The sequence below is a fragment of the Netta rufina genome, assembly GCF_964035555.1.
Source record: "Netta rufina genome assembly, chromosome: 1".
Taxonomy (NCBI): Eukaryota; Metazoa; Chordata; class Aves; order Anseriformes; family Anatidae; genus Netta; species Netta rufina.
In genome coordinates this window covers 143,406,378-143,425,504 of record NC_140123.1, presented here as the reverse complement: position 1 = coordinate 143,425,504, position 19,127 = coordinate 143,406,378, and the positions used below count along the sequence as shown (strand labels likewise).

General features: G+C 47.2%; 1 protein-coding gene across 1 annotated transcript in view; it reads left to right on the top strand.

The window, feature by feature from the left end:
* IQSEC3 (IQ motif and Sec7 domain ArfGEF 3) overlaps positions 1–19,127 on the top strand; it is a gene marked incomplete at both ends in the record, with an annotated part of 96,520 nt that overhangs the window by 59,788 nt on the left and 17,605 nt on the right. The window contains 3 exons of the mRNA XM_084306389.1: positions 2,283–2,571; positions 8,763–9,856; positions 14,050–14,211. Of these exons, the coding sequence (XP_084162515.1) occupies positions 2,283–2,571; positions 8,763–9,856; positions 14,050–14,211 (1,545 nt within the window). The remainder of the gene's footprint in view (positions 1–2,282; positions 2,572–8,762; positions 9,857–14,049; positions 14,212–19,127) is intronic.

Genomic DNA, 19,127 nt, shown 5'->3' with positions numbered 1-19,127 from the left:
TGGCATTTACAGTCCATTCATGCTCCCAGACAAGTCCGCTAACTCTTTAGTCCACTGCCTCAGGCTCTGACCTGCCCTTAAGACAGCACACTGCACTGTGGCCTTGACTCAGCAAAGCAATTTGGGGTACGTGGCTTGCTGAATCAGAGCTTGTGAATCTAGTTGAACTTGCTTTGTAGGATACAATCCAGTTCCCACCAAAGCAGTTCTGTGGGTTTTGGCATGCATTTCAAAGAAAACATGATCAAATCTATGTTCACCTGGTCATCCCTCGAGCCAAGGGCAAAAATTTCTGCCCTGCTAGCTAAAAGGAGAGCAGACAGAACAGAGGCATCCAAGGAAGGTATTACAGTGAGAATTGTAAGGCGAAAGTTTATAAATGTTTCCTAAAATGTGGCTGGACATACACCAGGAGGAGTTAGAAATGGGGAGTTATTTACACGTACATCTTCCGGTTTAGAAAAAAACATGTTGAATTATATGGTGTCAGGAGTATAACAGGAAAATATAAGGTATACAACCCTACAGGACAGTTTTGTGCTTCGTTTTAATGGAAACATTTCCTGATTGATGAATGCACAGCTATGTCATCTTAATGCTCTTTGACCAAGTTGGTTATGTAGAATTAATGTAAGAGATTGGTTTATTTGAATTTATTTTTTAAGTCTGACTGGTGAATACATGCATGCATATGAAAGGAGAAGCTTTCTACTTTTTAATCCCACCTTCTTAGTTCTGAAATTGTGGTACTGTGTTTGACTCATCACATTTAGAGTCCTCACAGAAACTTTATAGAGCCCTTGTAGAATATTTCTAAATTTGACTGTTAAATTGCCATTGAAGATAACAAACTTCATTTTAACGTAACAGTAGGTATTCAAAAGTGCTTCTAGGCTTACGAGGTAAAGTCTACTTAGAAGACTTGTGCTCTTAAGAGCTTACAGCACTTTTGCAAATGAGTCTTAAATGCTTCTAAGTAATTTGGGAACTACAGAAAATCATATCTAATTTCCCCGATTTTGCTCTGACATCAACACCAATCATAAAACGATTTGATATCTAGGTGACAGCAGAACTGATCATATATGGAGCAAATCCAAGAGAAAGAAATATGATTCAGAAGTGAATTGAATAACATAATCGTGTTTAAATATGGGAGGCAGTACACATCTTTGGTTTCAATGGAATTAAATGCATTGGCTCTGCAGCAATTATTTCCAAACTCAATGTTGCTATCGACTAAGTGCTCCCTTGGAAAACAGCGGAGCTGTGTCTGGTGTACACTGTGCAGCAAAGTCCAGAGTTCGTGAGGGCTGGCCGGCCCACTCTGGGAAATTGTAAATTATTCATCTGTAGCCACTGGAAGGAGACTGACATAGCAACAAACACTCCCATAGTTCAAGCAGCCCCCCAAAGCCTTGTTTGAAATTGGATGATTTCAGAAAACATTTGGCAAGAGAGGTTAACAACAGACTTCCTCAGTACTTCAATGGATGGGGTATATGCTAATCCCGTCCTGTTCGGAGCAACATGTCAGCCCTCTTAAAGTGCACTGCTGTCAAGCCTGGTTCCATACAATTACTGCCGTGGCTGACAGGAGAAAAGGGTGTTTTGCTTTCTCCACAAGACCTTGGTGGCACAGCAATCTGTCCTGTGGCTCAGAAAGAAACGGCTTCTTTTATGGAAGCTCTGCAGCCTGCTATGGCTGTGTCGCAGAGTTGCTTTAAAGAGTCAGGACCTTAGGGCTGGCTGGCTGGCTCTGCTGCAGTGTTATGCTCTCAGCTCTCCAGAGTTTCTCTGGAAAGTCTGCGGCATTCAGCCATCCTCACACAGTTTCTCACATGCCCACAGAAGCTCCAGGGGAAAGCTGGATCCTTGGGATCCAGGCTCTGTAACAGATGAGCCTCTGGGGTGCACAGGGAGATAGCAAGCAGTCGGCAGCAGGGCACAGAGGTGACTGTCAGCTGCTCCAGGGGGCAGGAGGGGTGTCCTTCGTCTGTGACACCCTCTTTGGCCCCTGACCGTCAACTGTAGCACCTTGAGCAGCCAGGCAGCTGCAGTGTGTGCAGAACTGGTGTGCTTGCTCTCAGGGAGTGAGGAATCGCTGCACAGTCCTGCTCCATCCCTGAAAGACACCCCTTGCAGCCCAGGCTCCCTAAGCATTGAAAATGCAGATCAGTGAAAGAGTATAGCGAACAATAACATGAATAATACAAGTAATAATAATACAAATAATAATCAAAAAACAAATAAAAAAGAGATACATTGCGTTTTGTTCACAGTGACGATCCCAGCGGTTCCTCAAGCAAGAAAGCCGGGTGTGAAACGGAGGATCCGAAGGAGGCCGGCAGACAGAGTGGCCAGGAAGGCAGGTCCGACACCTTGACGCTAAAAGCCCAGCATGCGGAGCTCCAAGAAGAGCAGGCAGCGGGGTGTTCCCCTCTGGTGCAGAAGGCGAGCCTCCACCACACGGGCTCCCCAGTGAGAGTGCAGCGCAGCAAAGGGACGGCCTCGTGTTCCCATGCAGCTGCCTCCGATTATGAGCTCTCCCTTGACCTAAAGAATAAACAGGTACAGAGGCTTCCTCCTCAGGCTGTGGGAGAAGGGGATGGGGCGGGTGGGACTGCATTCACACCATGGTGTGCCGTATTTCTGCAAATTCCTTAGCCTCCTGTTCGCTCGGATCTTTTGCCCTGCCTGAGCAGGCCTGGCCCTTTGGCTGTGTGGGGCTGACGGAGGAAGTAACTTCACCATCTCTGGCTGCAACACTTCTTTCACCCAAGCCTGCTGGGTTCTGCTCCTCATTGCCAGAGTTCTGTGGTCTGAAATTGTACTCAGGTGTGACTGTAGGTTTAGAGTTGACTTGTAGGCAGATAAGGCTTGTGGCATCCAGAGATGCTGCCTGCACAGAAGTGCATGGTACCTGTAGGGTTCCCAGCAAATGATTGTCTCAAAAAACCTCCATCATAGGAGAAGTCTCCAAGAGCCGTCTTGCTGTCTTGGATCACCCTGGGCAGGACCCGTGTGCACTTCCATGTTAGCCTCTTCAAAGCATGAGCTCTTAGGGGGAGAGTGGTTTATTCTGAAGTGTCCTGCACAGTTATCTACCATAGTGTTAATGTATTGCTACCTTCACATCCTTCAGTCCAGTGGTGGGTGCTGAAGAGACAGGCAGGTTTACCAGGCTGAGAGAAAATGATTCAGTCATGGAAGTTGCAAGCCTCTCCTCCTGTGCCTGAGGCTACAGCCTAGCTCCAGAGCACAGTCAACCCATCTCTAGCTGCCTTTCCCAATGGGGCTCTCAGCCAGGGATAGTGGGACAGGGGCTAATAGCAGCTGGCCTCTTCACTCAAAGGCAATGAGGTGGAATGTGCCCTCGCCACCCCTTGTCTCTGCAGATTACAGCCCAGGAGAGCTGTTGTACAAAACAAGACCTAAAGAATTGTTTCCGACTTTTCCCTGGAATGGCAGCTCAACCGGAGGCTGTCTAATACACAGACCCTGCAGGATGTGAGATGGAGTGGACAAGCAAGTGCTAGCAACACTGTCCAGATTATGTTCAGTGGGAGAACTCAGTGGGAGCTGTGCTATTGCAGATGAAGGGTCTTGGCTAATGAGGTTCCCACAGAAGAAACTGCTGCTTCTGGGACATCTCTCTGCCATTTCCCTCAAGGCATTGCTGCTGTCCCAAAACAGATATGTCAGATCGTTGGCTCACTAAATTCCTGAGCAGAAAAGAGGCCTTGGTTCTTTAGCTCTGTCCTTCTCAGATACTGCATACCCAGCTCAAACAGAATTTTTGCTTCACACCAGGAAAAGAAACAAGGGAGACTAATTAACTGGCTTCACAAACTAATGTGACATATCCTCAGGGTGGGCCAGATCTTGGCTGCTATATATGGGCTTAGCCTCCTCAATGTCCTAGAGATGCTCCGATTTGTCCTGGGGAGTGTGTGTCCTGTGTTATTTTAGCTTTAAGGTCACGTTGTCCCATCACTGTTGTTGCAGCAGAGGCCAGACCTGCCCTGGATGCATGTGAGACAGAGAGACATGTTAGCTGCTTGTTCATTAAATTCCATTGCCTCGCAGTACTGACCTTGCAGGGACCTTGCCTGTCTCATAGGTGGAACCATTTTTCTCATAGCGAAGGGGGATTATAGTACATGTGCTTCCCCAGCCTGATGGATGTTCTCCGTGGATTACCTCCTGCTCTGGAAGGGGAGATTTCCAAGGAGAGAAAAGTATTAATTCCTCCAGTCTTGCAGTCTGTAGTATGTGTTTTCACAGGTATTCCTATCAATTTACTTGTTGAGGAGTTCTCTTGAACAGGAACAAGGATGACAAGACCCTCACAGCACAGTGACAGTAGTTCCCTAGTCACAGCATGAATTTTCTTCCTATAAGTACTACTAATATATTATAAACAGGTGGAAAGAGAGATCTTTAGCCTCACAGTGTAGTTGAGGTCACATTTAGCTGTTGAGAGAGGACTGAGTGCTGCTAAGAAAGGAGGGCAGCATAAAGCCTCCTCTGCACAGCTTGGAGGTGCAGTTCATCTACCAGTCGTTGTCCCCCAGGATTATACCAGTGGGTTGAGAGTTCTCCTAAGTTTATGCTTTGTTGGTAAAATGGAAATCACAGAAGAGATGAGCTTTCTGTGCTGAAGGGCTGACAGATGTCTCATGTATGAAGGAAAACATCCCATTAGCACATGACCTTTATAGCAGTGTCCTTCCATTGTGAGAGGTTGGTGTTGGTGTGTGTTTGGGGGGGGGGGTGTTAAAAAAGGGTGATAGAGAAATATCATCAAGATATTTTTCTTTTTTTGACAGTACATACATTTACTCAAGCATCTCAGATTCTGTCACTAAGCCTGATTCTCTTCTTGCTAACATGGAGGCATGTAGGCATGTTCAGTGGCAACCTGGGTGGAAAACTGATGCTAACCAAGAGGAAGATCAGTCCCATTCTCTCCTGGCAAACTTATGCATTTATGCCGATGGGCAGCAAAGCCATGGGGTGTGTACCTCAACTGTTTGGCCACATCCAGGCCTGACACTTTAGCTTGCCTTAGGCTGACCTTGTTAAATCTCCCTTCATGTGCAATCTCTCGTGGCAATGGATATTTCCCAGCCATTTATAATTCAGCCACAAGGCTTGAATTGCTCAGACTGAGTGTTCGTGTTGAGGCCCAGAAATGTATTAAGCTAATTATTCTTTGAAATCCCCTTGCCCCCTCTTGCTTTTCCCTTCCTTTGGCGCCGGCTGTCGGATCATTCCCCAGAGAAGAGTAGCTTTAAGTAGGCAATTACTTGTGATTCATAGGGTTTATTAGGAGTGAGAGAAGGCCAATCATGTCTGGCCTTTCTCGCCCCTCAAATGGGCAGGGAAGCTTCCTGCAGCAAGCCAGACATACATCTCCATTACCTGTGACTGCTGTGGTGTGCTAATGGATGCCCTTTCTTCCTCTTGAGAGAAGGAAAACAGACCAACAGCTGTGTGAAATCCTTAATTCCTCTGGAGGGTCAGTTAGCTAGACCTGGTAGCAAATGTGAATGTCTCAGACATCGGTGAACCATAAATGGCTGGGCTGCATCAAGGGGAGCGAGACAGAGACCCATTCCTGCAGAGCACAGGTGAGGAGGGCACTGCTTTATGGGTGTGCTGCTTCTGGCTTTGGCAGTCATCTCAAGCATCCTTTAGAACAGTCCCTGGGACTTAGTTATGCCAGCTGCAAGACACTGTAAGATGCCCCTTGCTTTGGCCAGGGCTGGATGGCAGCACACCACATGCAGAACCTGCCCTTGCACTCCTGGTATGAACTGGAGAACAGACTAGGCTGGGAGTCCTCTCACTTTGCATGTTGTTCTGATCCTTAATGCCCTAGTCCTTTGGGAAGACTGAGATAACGGACTGCAAAAAAACTTGTGATAGTTTTGTCAAGGCACTGACAGCTTGCACCTTTCCTTTAGATTTTTAGAAGGATCTCTCCTCTTAGTTGTTAAAATCTGCCTTTTTGGGAACTGTCCTTGCATGAGAGAAACTGGCCTTTTACTTCAGATCAGCAGTGACTTCTTGTCTTGGCCTTTAATAAGATCAGAGCATATGAATTTCACGTTTTCAGAATGGCTGTCACCTCCTTGGAAACCTCAGATAATTATAAGGCTCTTGCTTCTGCTTTATTTTGTCTCTTACTATTATTCTGTTCCTCAAATAGCTGTGTCTGTCCCTCCCATTTGTTCCTCTTTCCCTCCCAACACAATTAGCTCTACATTTTGATTAACCAGACCATTATATTAAGTGCTCATGGTCAGTTGTCAGCAATAACTGTCTGGGTTGGGCCTGTGCAGGTTACTGGTTTAATTTGCATTTATTTACACGAAGCTTCCTCCTGGAGACAAAGGGCCAAGGGATAGCTCACTCTCTTTCCAGGGAGGCCAGCTTTGAAGCGGCGTGGCAGGAGTGCTGGATTGATGGTGGGATTTCAGATGGTTATTTTGGAACTAGGGACAGGGAACTTAGCAAAATGCTTCTGCTGACTACCGAGAATCAGTTCTTGTCCCTGCATTCCCCTTTCATGCTACATCAAACAGACTCTGGGGATAAGTGGAGATGTTGGTTTTCCAAGGAAACTTACTGATGGGTCTTGGAGTAAATGAACCTGAATCCATGATCATCGTGTAGGTGATTTTTTAGAGCCAGTTCTGTAGATATGTTTTGGGAGGGCAGTAGGGCAAATACTATGCCAATACTTTTTTATTTAGGGGTATGCAGAGCTCTGAGCCAGATGCCTCTACAACTGCATGACTGACCCTACTGCTAAGCAAATTGCTAGTATTTGTCAGTGCTGGCCTTTGGTCCTTGCTTTGGGCAGATACAAATTCAGAGGCAAGGCAAACAGAAAACAGAAGCGCAAGACAAAGAGGCCCTTCACTTCCACAGAGGGAAATATGAAAGGATGTTATCCCCTTGCTCTGCCCATGAAATGGCAGCCTCCCATCCAGTTAACAGGATCCCTAGACCTATTGCTGCCTGTGGTGATGGGGTGCCAATGGGCAAAGACTTTGATTCTTATTCCAGCAGCCAGGGTGCCAGAACAGGGGCAGAATGGCTGGGCTCATGTCATTCCTGTCTTGCTGTCATCTCCTGAAGTCTTATCATCTTCCCCTACTTGCAGGGGAATTAATACTGGAAAGATGCCAGGGGTGATTTGCACTTCTCACAGCTGTCATTCCAGGCCCTCACTTGTATCCAGACCACTCACTGGTGATTTTATCTGCAACTTACATAGTGTTAAAAAAAAAAAGAAGAAGAAGGAAGCAGATGACATGACATGACTCTGAGAGCTGGGGCTCATGTCTCACTCTGGCTGTGACTACAAAAGTAGTTTGCACTTTACCTCAGATCTTCTGTGAGCTCAGTCTTTCTTCACCCTGTGAATACTGGGCCAGCAAGGCATAGCTTGAGGGGCAGTAGTGTGTATCTGTGTATAGGGACACTCTTCACACGAACAATGTAGTGAATCCTCTGTTAATTCAGGACAGAGTTTGACAGTATCTCAGTCCTGCTCTTCTCCTTTTACAGTCTTTTCTACATGTGCACAACCATATATACACTACAGTCTGCACCTGTGCCCTGCCCTATGAAGTGTAGACAATGTAGAGTTCAACTAATAGTTCAGACAAAGCCTCAGTGAAGTTAATTTGAATTCGTCCTTCTTTTTTCTCCAATCTCATCATCCACCATCATCTTCATACTGCCACCCGTGTCCACTGTCAGTCACTCCTTTGGAACCAAGACAGCAAACATTCTCCTATAGTATGTTAGTGAAGGCCCAGCAGAAAAATAAGAGTGAAGGCATTCCCAGGAAGTACAAATACTAGACTATGAAAGAAAAATGGCCATATATACTTGCTTTTTGAAGCCTGTTCAGATGCCACTTAGCTGTATATATATGTATTTACATGTGCATATGTTATTACCAGCTCTGGAAGGAGTAAATCCTCCTACCAGTTGTTCTTAGTATCATGTCTCAACATTTAAAATCAGAACTTCTTACCTTTCAAAACTGAGAGTGTTTCTGTTCTTGTGTTGTTTCCATTCACTTCTGGTTAACACTTAAAAAAGTCAGAGATCAGAAAGGAAGACACGCTGGAATTTAGAGGGCCTTCTAAAAGAAACAGAACAAACCCAACTTCCACTGACTTCTGTGGAAGTTGAAGGTTCTTGCTAGCTGCTATGATCAAGCCAACATTTTCTGCTTTTAGAAATCATCTATTCTTTCCTTTTTTCTGAATGGGTTCTCCTTTCTTCTGGGAGTATTTTCAAAGGTGACTAAGGATGGGAGGAGCATAGTAGCACTCTGAGACAAGGGATGCTTGACATTGACAGAGCACTGTTGAGCAGGAAGACACGTTGCTGGAATAGTGTATTTGCAGTGATGAGCCTGCCCTAAAGACCATCAGAAGTGGGAATGCAAAGGAAGGGCACTGCCAGGCTCTAGCTCATATAGGTAGTGCTCTAGGAGGGGACATCATCATGGTACAGCTGTAAGAAAGTTCACAATGCTGATGCTTGAAACAGCCATGTCTAAACAGAGGCCTTCTGTTGATATCAAGGGCAGAGCAATGTAGGAAAAGGCTAGTTCAATACTAGAAGTTCCTCTGACAGTCATTACAGACAAATCAGTGTAGCAAGTGGGGTCGTGGAAATCCATCACAAGTCAACTAACAAAAAACCTCTCTTCTTTGTGTGTCTTTCAGATCGAAATGCTAGAGCACAAATACGGAGGTCACCTGGTGTCTCGCAGGGCAGCCTGCACCATCCAAACTGCTTTCCGGCAATACCAGCTCAGCAAGAACTTTGAGAAGATCCGCAACTCACTGCTGGAGAGCCGCATGCCACGCCGCATATCCCTGAGGAAAGTCCGGGTCCAGAACTCTGAGAGCTTCTCTGCTGAGAAAGCCCTAGTAGAAGGGTACAACTTTGTGGGCATCCCGTTGGTGAGGTCCCCATCTTTGCCAGCCACAATCAGCGGGGCGCTGACTGAGCTGGAGGACTCCTTCACGGAACAAGTTCAGTCCCTGGCCAAGTCTATTGATGATGCCCTTAGCACTTGGAGCTTGAAGACCATGTGCTCGCTACAAGATGGAGGCTCATACCAGATAAGAGAGACCTTCAGCGCCAGCTCAATGCAGCCAAACCAAGACTTAGAAGCTGAGCTGCAGGACAAGGAGAAAGAGGAAGGGCTCCTGCCAGATACCCTGCCTAAGAGCAGCAGCACTCTCATGATGGCTTTTCGAGATGTCACGGTCCAGATTGACAACAAGAATATCTCTGTCTCATCGTCTACCTCGGTGTCCATGGCAAACTGCCTCAGCAGCAATGCCCAGGCTGGGCTCTCTCAAGCCACCAAGGCTGAAGAAAGCCCAGGAGAAGGGGAGGGAGAAACCAGTGAACCACAGGCTGCCCCAGAGAGCTTACCTGAGTCCAGAACTCTCCAGAACAGCCACACTTTCACCGAGGTGAATGTCAACACTAATGGCACAGGAGACAGCAGTGCAGAGCCTGGGCAGATGGCAGTGCAGAAGCTCCAGCTCGATGCTAACAACGAGACAGGGCAAAGCAAAGGCTCTGAGTCAGAGAATGCAGACAACTCAGAGCAGCTGAGCAGCAGTAGCACCTCCACTTCAGCAAAATCAGCTTCTGAGGTGTCCTCAAAAGAAGCACTGCAAGCCATGATCCTCAGCCTCCCACGGTACCATTGTGAGAACCCAGCTAGCTGCAAGTCCCCCACGCTTTCCACAGACACCATGAGGAAGCGCCTCTACCGCATTGGGCTGAATCTCTTCAATATGTAAGTGACTCTTCATCTTTTGTGTTTCCCAGACTACTTCATGCTTCACAAGAATAGATGATGGCAGGCTCTTGGGCTAGGTCTGTCTCTGGGGAAGTTCTTTCATATTCAAGGGCATGGACCTCTCAGCATCCAATGCAGACCACATGGTGGCTGCCCAGTAGCTTTTTCCCTAAATTTTCCCCAGTGCTGTTCCGATCTTCTGCCTGACAAGGGAACAAGCCCAGTGCTCCATGCTGTCCTGAATTCAGAACCTTCTGTTGCTGTCCATTGATGTCTTACATTCAGTTGCTTCAGTTACTGTCCATTTGGCATCCTGCTCCATTCTGTTGCAAAGCCACAAGCATAGCTGGGGATGTAAAACCAGCCTCGGTTTCTTAAAATGGGGCATTTCCAAGGAAAAAGAAAGAGCTGATCTTAATGATTCCAGTATGAATGCTCTGGCTGTTGTTTTCCTTCTGATATTTGGGTGGATTTTTTTCACCTGACAGACCAGGTTTAGTCATCTCAGTCTCTCACACATCTGAGTCTGATACCCTATGAAAAGGCTGTAGGTGTGAAAGCAAAAGCAGAGCAGCTCAAAGAGTATATTCAGAAGAGGTGAACTCGAAGGGTTACACATAGCCTATTGTAGATTGGCAGAAAGCAGCTGAGCTCCAATAAGGAGCTTTAGATTTGCACTTTGTCTTTCAATGAGACATTTCTCATCAAACCAAGCCATGAGAAATAGTGTTTTTTTGCCCCATCATCACACCCTTATCTCATGCTGTCTTCGTTTCCATTTGAGTCCCCTGAGGAAGGTGCTGGGAATGTAACACATACATACAAGCAAAATGTTTTATCATGCAGTACCATGGGCCTTTTTGTCAGAGCAAGGACAGAGGTTTACACAGTTACAGACAAAAGTTTTGTACAGACAAGAAGCAATAAAGGGATTAAATATGTGTAGGATGGAGGCTGTGGACTCCAGGAGGAAGGAATCTGGATGAGAGGGCTGGACACAGAGCACATAACAGAGCTGAAATGCTGTAAGGACAGACTTGGGTCTTATAGAGAGCTCAGGAGAATACTGAGGAGAACATTTTACTAGCTCTGAGATTAGGTTGTGAACAGGTGGGTTCACGTGTATATATCAAAGTCAGGCTCTGGCCGTGCACAGATTTGCCTAAACAATGCAGGCAGGCTGGAATGAGAGGAGGTAGGCACTGGGGACAGATGGGGGCTGATTATGATAGAGATATTTCCAGCCCCACACAGATGTTGTGGTGTTTGTGTTGGAATAGGAGTCCTTCTGGAGGTGGACACGGGGCTCAAATCTCTGCAAACTATGTGTTTCAGTATTTTCAGCCATGCTTGGCAGGAGTTCCTGCATCCAATGTGCTTTTCTTTGGTTCCTGCAGAGCTGACACGAGCACTGATGTGATGATAAAACAGGAGTGAAAATGTCTTTTCCCAGCCACTCCTCCTCCCGAAGCCTGCCTGGCACACATTCATGTGACAGATTAGCAACACCAGGTCATTTGGGGAAGCGGCTTTGCTGTCCTCCTTCATTCAGTGACCTGGGTTCACTGCATGTTGCAGGCCCCTGTGGGATGAAAGACTGAATAACACTGCAGAGCTACAAAACACAACTTTCTGGCCAGGCCTCCCCTGCTGCCTTGAAACTAGCTGCTGAAATAACGTGCCAGTAACCTGTGAGGCTCAGTTATCCTGACAAAACGTTGGAGGGTAGGGAGAAAAGGAAAGCTAAGGGACACATTGCTCCCCTTGTGACACTCTAGTGCACCCCAACCCCTCTGCCACAGTCCCGGCCTCACACAGTGTTTCATGTGAGCAGCGCTCTGTTTCGGAGCAGGCCCCTGAGAGCCTGCACTGCTATGGCACTTTCCCTGTGCCCCCTCCACAGCGAGGGGGTGGATTCCCTGGGAGGGAGAGTGCCTCGTTATGCAGCACTGCTGCAGTAACTCAGCGTGTGTGGGCAGCTGGCTGCGTGGGCAGAGGGAAAGCCAGCAGGACGTGAGGAATCCCGCAGCATTGGCTGGCCGTGCTTAACACCCCTGCAACACGAAGGGAAATGGCAAGGAGCTCAGGAGGGGGGGAAATGAAGCTATTTGCTTCACATCTGGTAAAAGGCACATGCTGCAGTGTGTGAGATACATCTGCAGGTGTTTAGTTGCAGAGGTGCTGTATCATTATCAGGATTTTGTGGGGAACAGCTTGAATTTGGGGAATGGCTGATGTAAGGCTGCTGTTAGTGAAAGATTTGTATGTTCATGTATATTTGAGTTACACTCTGGGGAGTGCAGGAGGGCTGTCAGGGCTGGACTGCTTTATCCTACATCCTCTTGCTATGTGTGTGCCATCCCTTCTGAAATCTTCATATCTATGCCAGTATATGAGCTGCATTTTCCTAGCCACAGTCAGCTCCCGGTTCCTCTGGAATGAATCCAAAGTCAGTCCAGTGGCTTTGGAGTCACACTGGTGAAGCTGAGAACATCCTCTTGCCTTGAACACTATACTGATCCTTGCCAAACACTGAAGTATGCACTTGAAGGTCCATTTTATGAACCTGTGTTGCTGAGCTTGACTTCAGCCATGTCCCTCTAACCCTTGCACTTAGCAGAAAACTTAGCCTGTGCTCTTCAGAGGTGAACCAGGAGATCTGTATGACAATACAGAAGGGACCCTGCTGCTTTTCCTTGAAGAAGGGCTGGGTTTTTCAACATTGGATCTTGCAGCTCTCCTGTTTGTAAATGTAATGGGCTGACTTGTTCTCCCAGACACTTCTCCTGAGGATGCCACACTGTGCAGGATATTATTTTTTTGTGACATTACAGAGTAAGCAGAACTATTTTAAGCCCAACTACTTTTTGTATAACCATGAAGCCCCTGTAGGGAGCAGGCCATTCTCCTGAGTGCAGATCCCCTTATAGCTAGACATATGTTGTTCACCCACATTCTTCACCACCTGACAGTGTCACAGTCTGTGCCTGCACATATCATGCATTCACGTGCTCGGAGATCTCATCCTATCCTTTCCTCACCCCAGGGAACTGCCTAAGCAAACTCAGTCCTTGAGCCTTGCCAAAGATCCTTGAATTTGGGTTAATGGTGGAAGTATGTCATCCTTTCTTCCATCTCATAAGGGTGCTACCCTCTTACCTCTCCCCGCTCACCAGCTCAGAGAATGAAAGAAATGTGGAAATCCTCCAGGCATTGCACTAATTCCCCTCAGCCATAGTGCACCATGACTGAGGCCCTTCAGTGGGACAGACTGAGGTATAGGAAGAAACCCCCCTGCATGATGCACCCTTACACTCATTCCGGTGTGTGCTGTGGGACAGGCACCCCCATGGACTCACGGTCGCTCCCAGGATGCATAGAAACATGTGTCCTTATAGGAGACATATGGAAAAAGACAAAATGTGTGGACACAACAGGCTCCTGGGAACATGTATGGTACAAGAGAAATCTGCATGTACAGGGGACGCGCACACACATGGATGTGTGTACTGGTAGAGACATGCTACACCCTGAGAGGCAGGCACAGACACTGGCACTCCACCAAGCAGAAAAGCTCCCCCAGACAGGCAGGTGGGCCCACTCAGCACCCAGCCTGAGCTGAGAGGGACACCCACAGCCAGCGAGGGAGAAAAGCCCTCAGTCTGAGAGCCGTGCACAGCTCTCTCCCAGCTCTGACAAGGCGTTCTCCAGGTGCATGCTCTCATCCACCTACACACGAGCACAGATTTCTGCCTGAGGGGGCAAATCAATAGAGAAGGGAAGAAAAATACAGCTAAGGGTGGGGAAGACTAGAGGAAGAAATAATGCAAATATGAGCATGGGATTTCAAGTGAGGAAAGCAGAAAGTGTCACTCAACGCTGAGCAGTAAAAATGTATGAAAAAGAGAATGAATTTTTGTTACAGAAAATGTACCCTCCCCTTTGCTTATCCCCCTCTGTGTCTTGAACCTCGTTTGCCCATGGCAGCAATGCCTTCTAAGGCTTTCCTTCACCTTCATCTGCCCTACACAAGGTGCAACCCCAGCTTCCTTGAGACAGTAGCAAAGGGACACATGCCCAGCTCTCATCCCTGGTCCCTGCACACCCTGAGGACTGCAATGCTGTAAGTCACGAGATGATGCCTCAAAGGCGTTCTGCTAACTCACCATGTCCCTGTCCTTTCTTTTCAGAAACCCAGACAAAGGGATCCAGTTCCTGATCTCCCGAGGCTTCATCCCGGATACCCCGATAGGAGTGGCACACTTCCTGCTCCAGAGGAAGGGCCTCAGCCGCCAGATGATTGGGGAGTTCCTGGGCAACAGCAAGAAACAGTTCAACAGAGATGTCCTGGAGTAAGTGTGGAAGCCTCTTCCTCTCCTCCCTGCCCTATAAAGGAGTCGCCAGCCCACCTTGCCCCTGGCTGCACCATTCCCACTCCCTGTCTGGTGCCCCTCATTGCATTTCCAAGCAATGTGTTTGCCCCTTTGTATCAGCAAGTCTTTCATTTCAGTTTATCCTTCCCAGAGGGCCTGCCATCTGCTAGCAGGAGCTCAGCACCATCAGGGGTAAGACTAGTGATGCTGGGAGGTTTTGTGGCTGGGGAACTCTGTGACTGGAGTCTCACCCCATCCAGATAAAGCACCTCTGATGCTTTCTGGGAAGTGCTGAGAGAGGCAGAGGATGAAGAACATTTATTCCTTGCTGTGAGTCCAGCAAGACAGCAAATGCTGGCTCTCTCGCTGTCCGGGTTTGCAGTGGGTGGGATTTTCCATTTTTCCAGCCACTCAATGGAGAAAATAAGCAAGGAGCTCATCCTGTTGGTGGTAATGAAGAGGCCTGCTACTAATGGTTTAGTCTGTAAGTCACTGGGCATTGGGGAACATTCCCTTTCCAAACAAGATGCCAGGTTTCCTCCCTGCTTCTGTTCAGTGGCTGTCTTTTCTGGATTGTTCCCTTCAGTTCATTCACTGTGACCCTCTCCTGCTCACACAAGCCATGCATCTCTCAGCCTACACCTGAAGAGCCTACACTTGAAGACTTTTTCAGGCCTTGCAATCTGGGCTGCAAAATCCTGGAAGCACCTAAGACCCATACATGCTACTTCAGTGCCTGCCTATTGCTCTGCCTTCCATGTTGCTAACTATTGCTAACTTGTCAGCCCCCTGCTGTGAGCATCACGGGAGAAGCATAGAAGCGTTGGGAAGAAAAGCATCTTAACCCATTTTTCTGAGCGTTGTCCAAGATGACATGCTTTCTGCAGACAGCCCTGGGGAACCAAGATGAGCCTTCATTTGCTGCTTGGTCCTGGTCTACTTCTTGCCATTCAGATGAGGGAGAAGGAGAAAGCACAGCTCTCTATATGATAAAAAGCACTGGTACACTGCCTCTGCCTAACCCTGTGAGCCACAGCAGTGATGGCAAGGGGAGTTTATGCTAGAGCGTGAGTGTGAGGGCTGCCATGCATGGTGATGTGATGTGTGTGGTCAGGGGGCAACAAGCTCATTCAGAGACCCATTTCTAGAGATGATGAGCACTCGGCTAAATCTTTCTTTCATTAGGCAGTAGCACAGTTCTTACGGAGAGCTTCCTTTCCATTAGGCAGTCCTTTGTAGTATTCTCCCACTCTCCAAGATGTTAACTCCATCTCCCTTGAACTTGACGGTTCTCTTGAACAAGTCCAACAAAAACCCTAAATCCAACACACACACCACTTCTACTCCACAGAAAAATCATAGAATCGTCATATGATCATAGAATGGTTTGAGTTGGAAGGGACTTTAAAGATCATCTAATTAAAACCCCTTGCCCTGGGCGGGGACACCTCCCACCAGACCAGGCTGCCCAAAGCCCCATCCAGCCTGGCCTTGAGCACCTCCAGGGATGGGGCAGCCACAGCTTCTCTGGGCAACCTGCTCCAGTGCCTCACCACCCTTATAGTAAAAAATTTCTTTCTAGTATCTAATCTAAACCTACCCTCTTTTAGAGCCATTGCTCTATCACTACAATCCTTGATCAAGAGTCCCTCCCCAGCCTTCCTGTAGGCCCCCTTTAGGTACTGGAAGGCTTCTATAAGGTCTCCCTGGAGCCTTCTCTTTTCTAGGCTGAACTACACTAACTTCTTCAGCCTCTCTTCAAAGCAGAGGTGCTCCACTCCTTTTATTATTATCCTTGTGGCCCTCCTCTGGACTCACTCCAACAGTTCTGTGTCCTTATGTTGGGGGCCCAAGAGCTAAATGCAGTGCTCCATGTGGGGAGGATGCCAGTTCAGCAGCCAAATTTGGGCCCAAATTTCAAAATCCATTCCTGCTGCAATTGCTGCTACCTATTGCTGCGGGTACCTCACCTTTGGTCCAGCCCTATTTTTAATATTCTGTATGGGTATTGATTTGGCCAGCAATGAGTCACGTTTTCTCCAGTCTCATCGTGCTGAGAGCTACAATTAAAATTTGTTGCTTCTTTTTTTCCAGCAAGCAATGCATGGGCTTGCTTCCCCTGACAGATACTGTGCCGAAGTCCAAAGCCTGCCTTTACACAGACAGGGAGATCTTGCAATAGCAATGGCCTGGCATTTCTTTGTAGTCCTAAATTTGATCCCTGCAAATGATCATGTTCTTCCATTTCACATGTGACTACAGATGTGTCAGCAGCTCCTGTGAACAGATTCACAAAGGTTGTTGTCTGCCTCCCAGCCTCAATGCCCAGGTGCTGCTGTGTAGTTGCCTCTATTGTCTCTGGATGTTGCAGGAGAGCCATTTTAAACTGTGCCCCTACTCCATCATCCTCATTACTCACAGTTTCCACTGTGTCTCTCAGTATAGCATGCCAAATGTACTGTAAAGAACTGCACTTGCTGTCCTATTTACAGACGGAGAAAGCAAAGCTTAGAGGTAAGAAGTTGTTGAGGTTGTGTTTTTAAGCAACTGAGTCTGAATAGTCTGAATTCTGGGTTCAGACCTGTATCTGATCTCTCCAAGCAACAGATAATGTTCTTGCACTAACAATTCCTGCTGCCATACCCTCTTCACAATAAATTGCTGACTTGTCTTCCTTAAAGGCAAAGGTAAAAGTAGACATAAAATATACACAGAATGTTCTACAACAGGAAGGGAAAAAAGACAGAAAGATTGCCAAACGCATTCTGCTAGTTGCATCTGTGCTGTTTGCAGTTACTTTTATTCTCTTGTGTATTAGTTTTGAGCTTGCAGATAGAAATGGCTGGTGGGTTTTGCAAGCAAATTTTCATCAGCTGCTTGTGAGAGCTGTCTGGGCAATGACTGCACACACAGTGGTGTAGCATTCATGGAAACAAGGCATTGCCAGTAGAAATCCTCACCCAGGATTATCACCCTGGACGTTTTTGCTGTCTTTGCAGGAGGAAGAAGAGGACTGGGAATGCTGTGCAGTGTGCTGGCATTTTCCAGTGCACTATAGCTCAAGGGCTAGTCACTATTTCTGAGCTGCTTGTGCGTGTGCATGAGGCAGCTCAAAGACATTCTGGCATTTTAGAACTGGCTAAGACCTAGTTTGGTTCTCATTTCACTGGTGTGAATAAAGAACAAGTCCCGTATCAGACTAGCTCAGGAGCACTGGCACAGGTTGGGAGAATGGAGTCGGCAATGTTTGTCTTGCAGTCCCCACATCTACCCACTTTATTAGGATGCGTGGTATTCCCCTGAGAGCATCTCGCAGTCAGGATAGCTCCTAATGTAGCTTCTGCACAACTTGCCCTATCCCACTCTCATTTTTGTGGTGCAAGTGACCATTCTTCTGTCCCTTGGGCAGAAGGAGAACAGGCACTGCTCAGCAAGCTCAAATGCGCAGGCACAATGGCCATTGACGGGCTGTAGCCTTTGGACAGACACTAACCACTTGCAGGGAGCAAACCTGTGTGTAGGGGGACACATCTCTGCTCCTTCACATCCCAGGCCTGGCCCTGGAGCCTCTCTGACCCATCCTCTCCCCCCCCGAAAGCAATTTCAATTATTGATGCCACTTGCTGTGTTAGTTTAGCTTTCGCTTGATGCAAAAACTTGTGTTAGAAATGTGTATTGTAAGCATTGTTTCTATTGCAGCCAGGTTGAATTAACTCAAGCGCATGAATAAATAATAGGACAGCTTTTAAAACATCTACAAAAGCCTCAGCCTCCCTTGTGCATTTGGAGGCTGGGTAGAGCTGCCTGGGTTACAAACTCCAGACTCAGCTGTAAGTCCAGCCATTAGTCTCTGCTCTGCAAACTTATTTTGGCTTCCATGGGTATTGGAGCGGTGCTGGATGACAAACAAGACAACTGATCTCTGCTCCTGGAGTCAGGCAACCGAGCTCAGGAGTGCACAGTGGCATTTGGCACTGTGAAGAAGATCCTGCCTAGCAAATGCAAAACTCCAGAGATGCATCAGGCTGGTTGCAAAGCTTCTGATGGGCATGGTGGGGGGTGAGTGGGGATAAATACAGTAAGAGGCTTAAGCCTTTTGGTATGCTGTTTCGGCTTCCCACACCTGCTGTCCAACCCCTAAACATCCTTAAATTGTGTTCTCCCTTTCATCCTCCTACTCTATCTTTCAAACTTTAATTGATTTTCTTGGAACCCAGAAAAGGTGTCTGGATAACTCACAGGTAATTATACACACTAACCAGAAGAACAAGGGAGAGCGTAGGGGATTTTCAAGAGTATCTAACTACAATTTTCCTTTGAAAACACTAAACTGCTCAATCTCCCTAAACTGTGTTTTTTTTTTTTTTGTTTGTTTGTTTTTTTTAGGGAGACGCAGTATGTAATATTCCCTTGCAGACAAGGCTTCAATCTTTACAAGCAGGATGTATCCTATTGTTACCTACCACCAAGTTCAGCGTCATCTCTCAGTTTATGAATTCCTTTAGTCAATGGAGAGACACAGGCCTCCCGAGTGCTGTTTTTCTCTTTGTGCTACTTTAGGCTGGACATCTAGCTTTAAATATTTTATGTAACAGGAGTAAATCCCATCTGTAACCAATTTTAAGCATCCAACCGCAGAAAGATCCACTTATGGTGGTCAAGCACCGCACAGCAAGATCCAGCCTCTGCTTGTGAGCACCTGCTTTCACAACCTGCCCTGCAGCCAGCTGTGAGGAGTCGCTGGGGACCTACCCCAGGGTTTCAGGATCTGTCAGCCCAGGGAATACGGCTGCAGAGAGGTAGCCTGGGCTGTTAGGGCACTGTTCTGGTACTGAGCAGTTTTTATCCAATCTGCCTGCCCAGTGTTGCGGGAAAATCATTTTGCTACTTTGAAA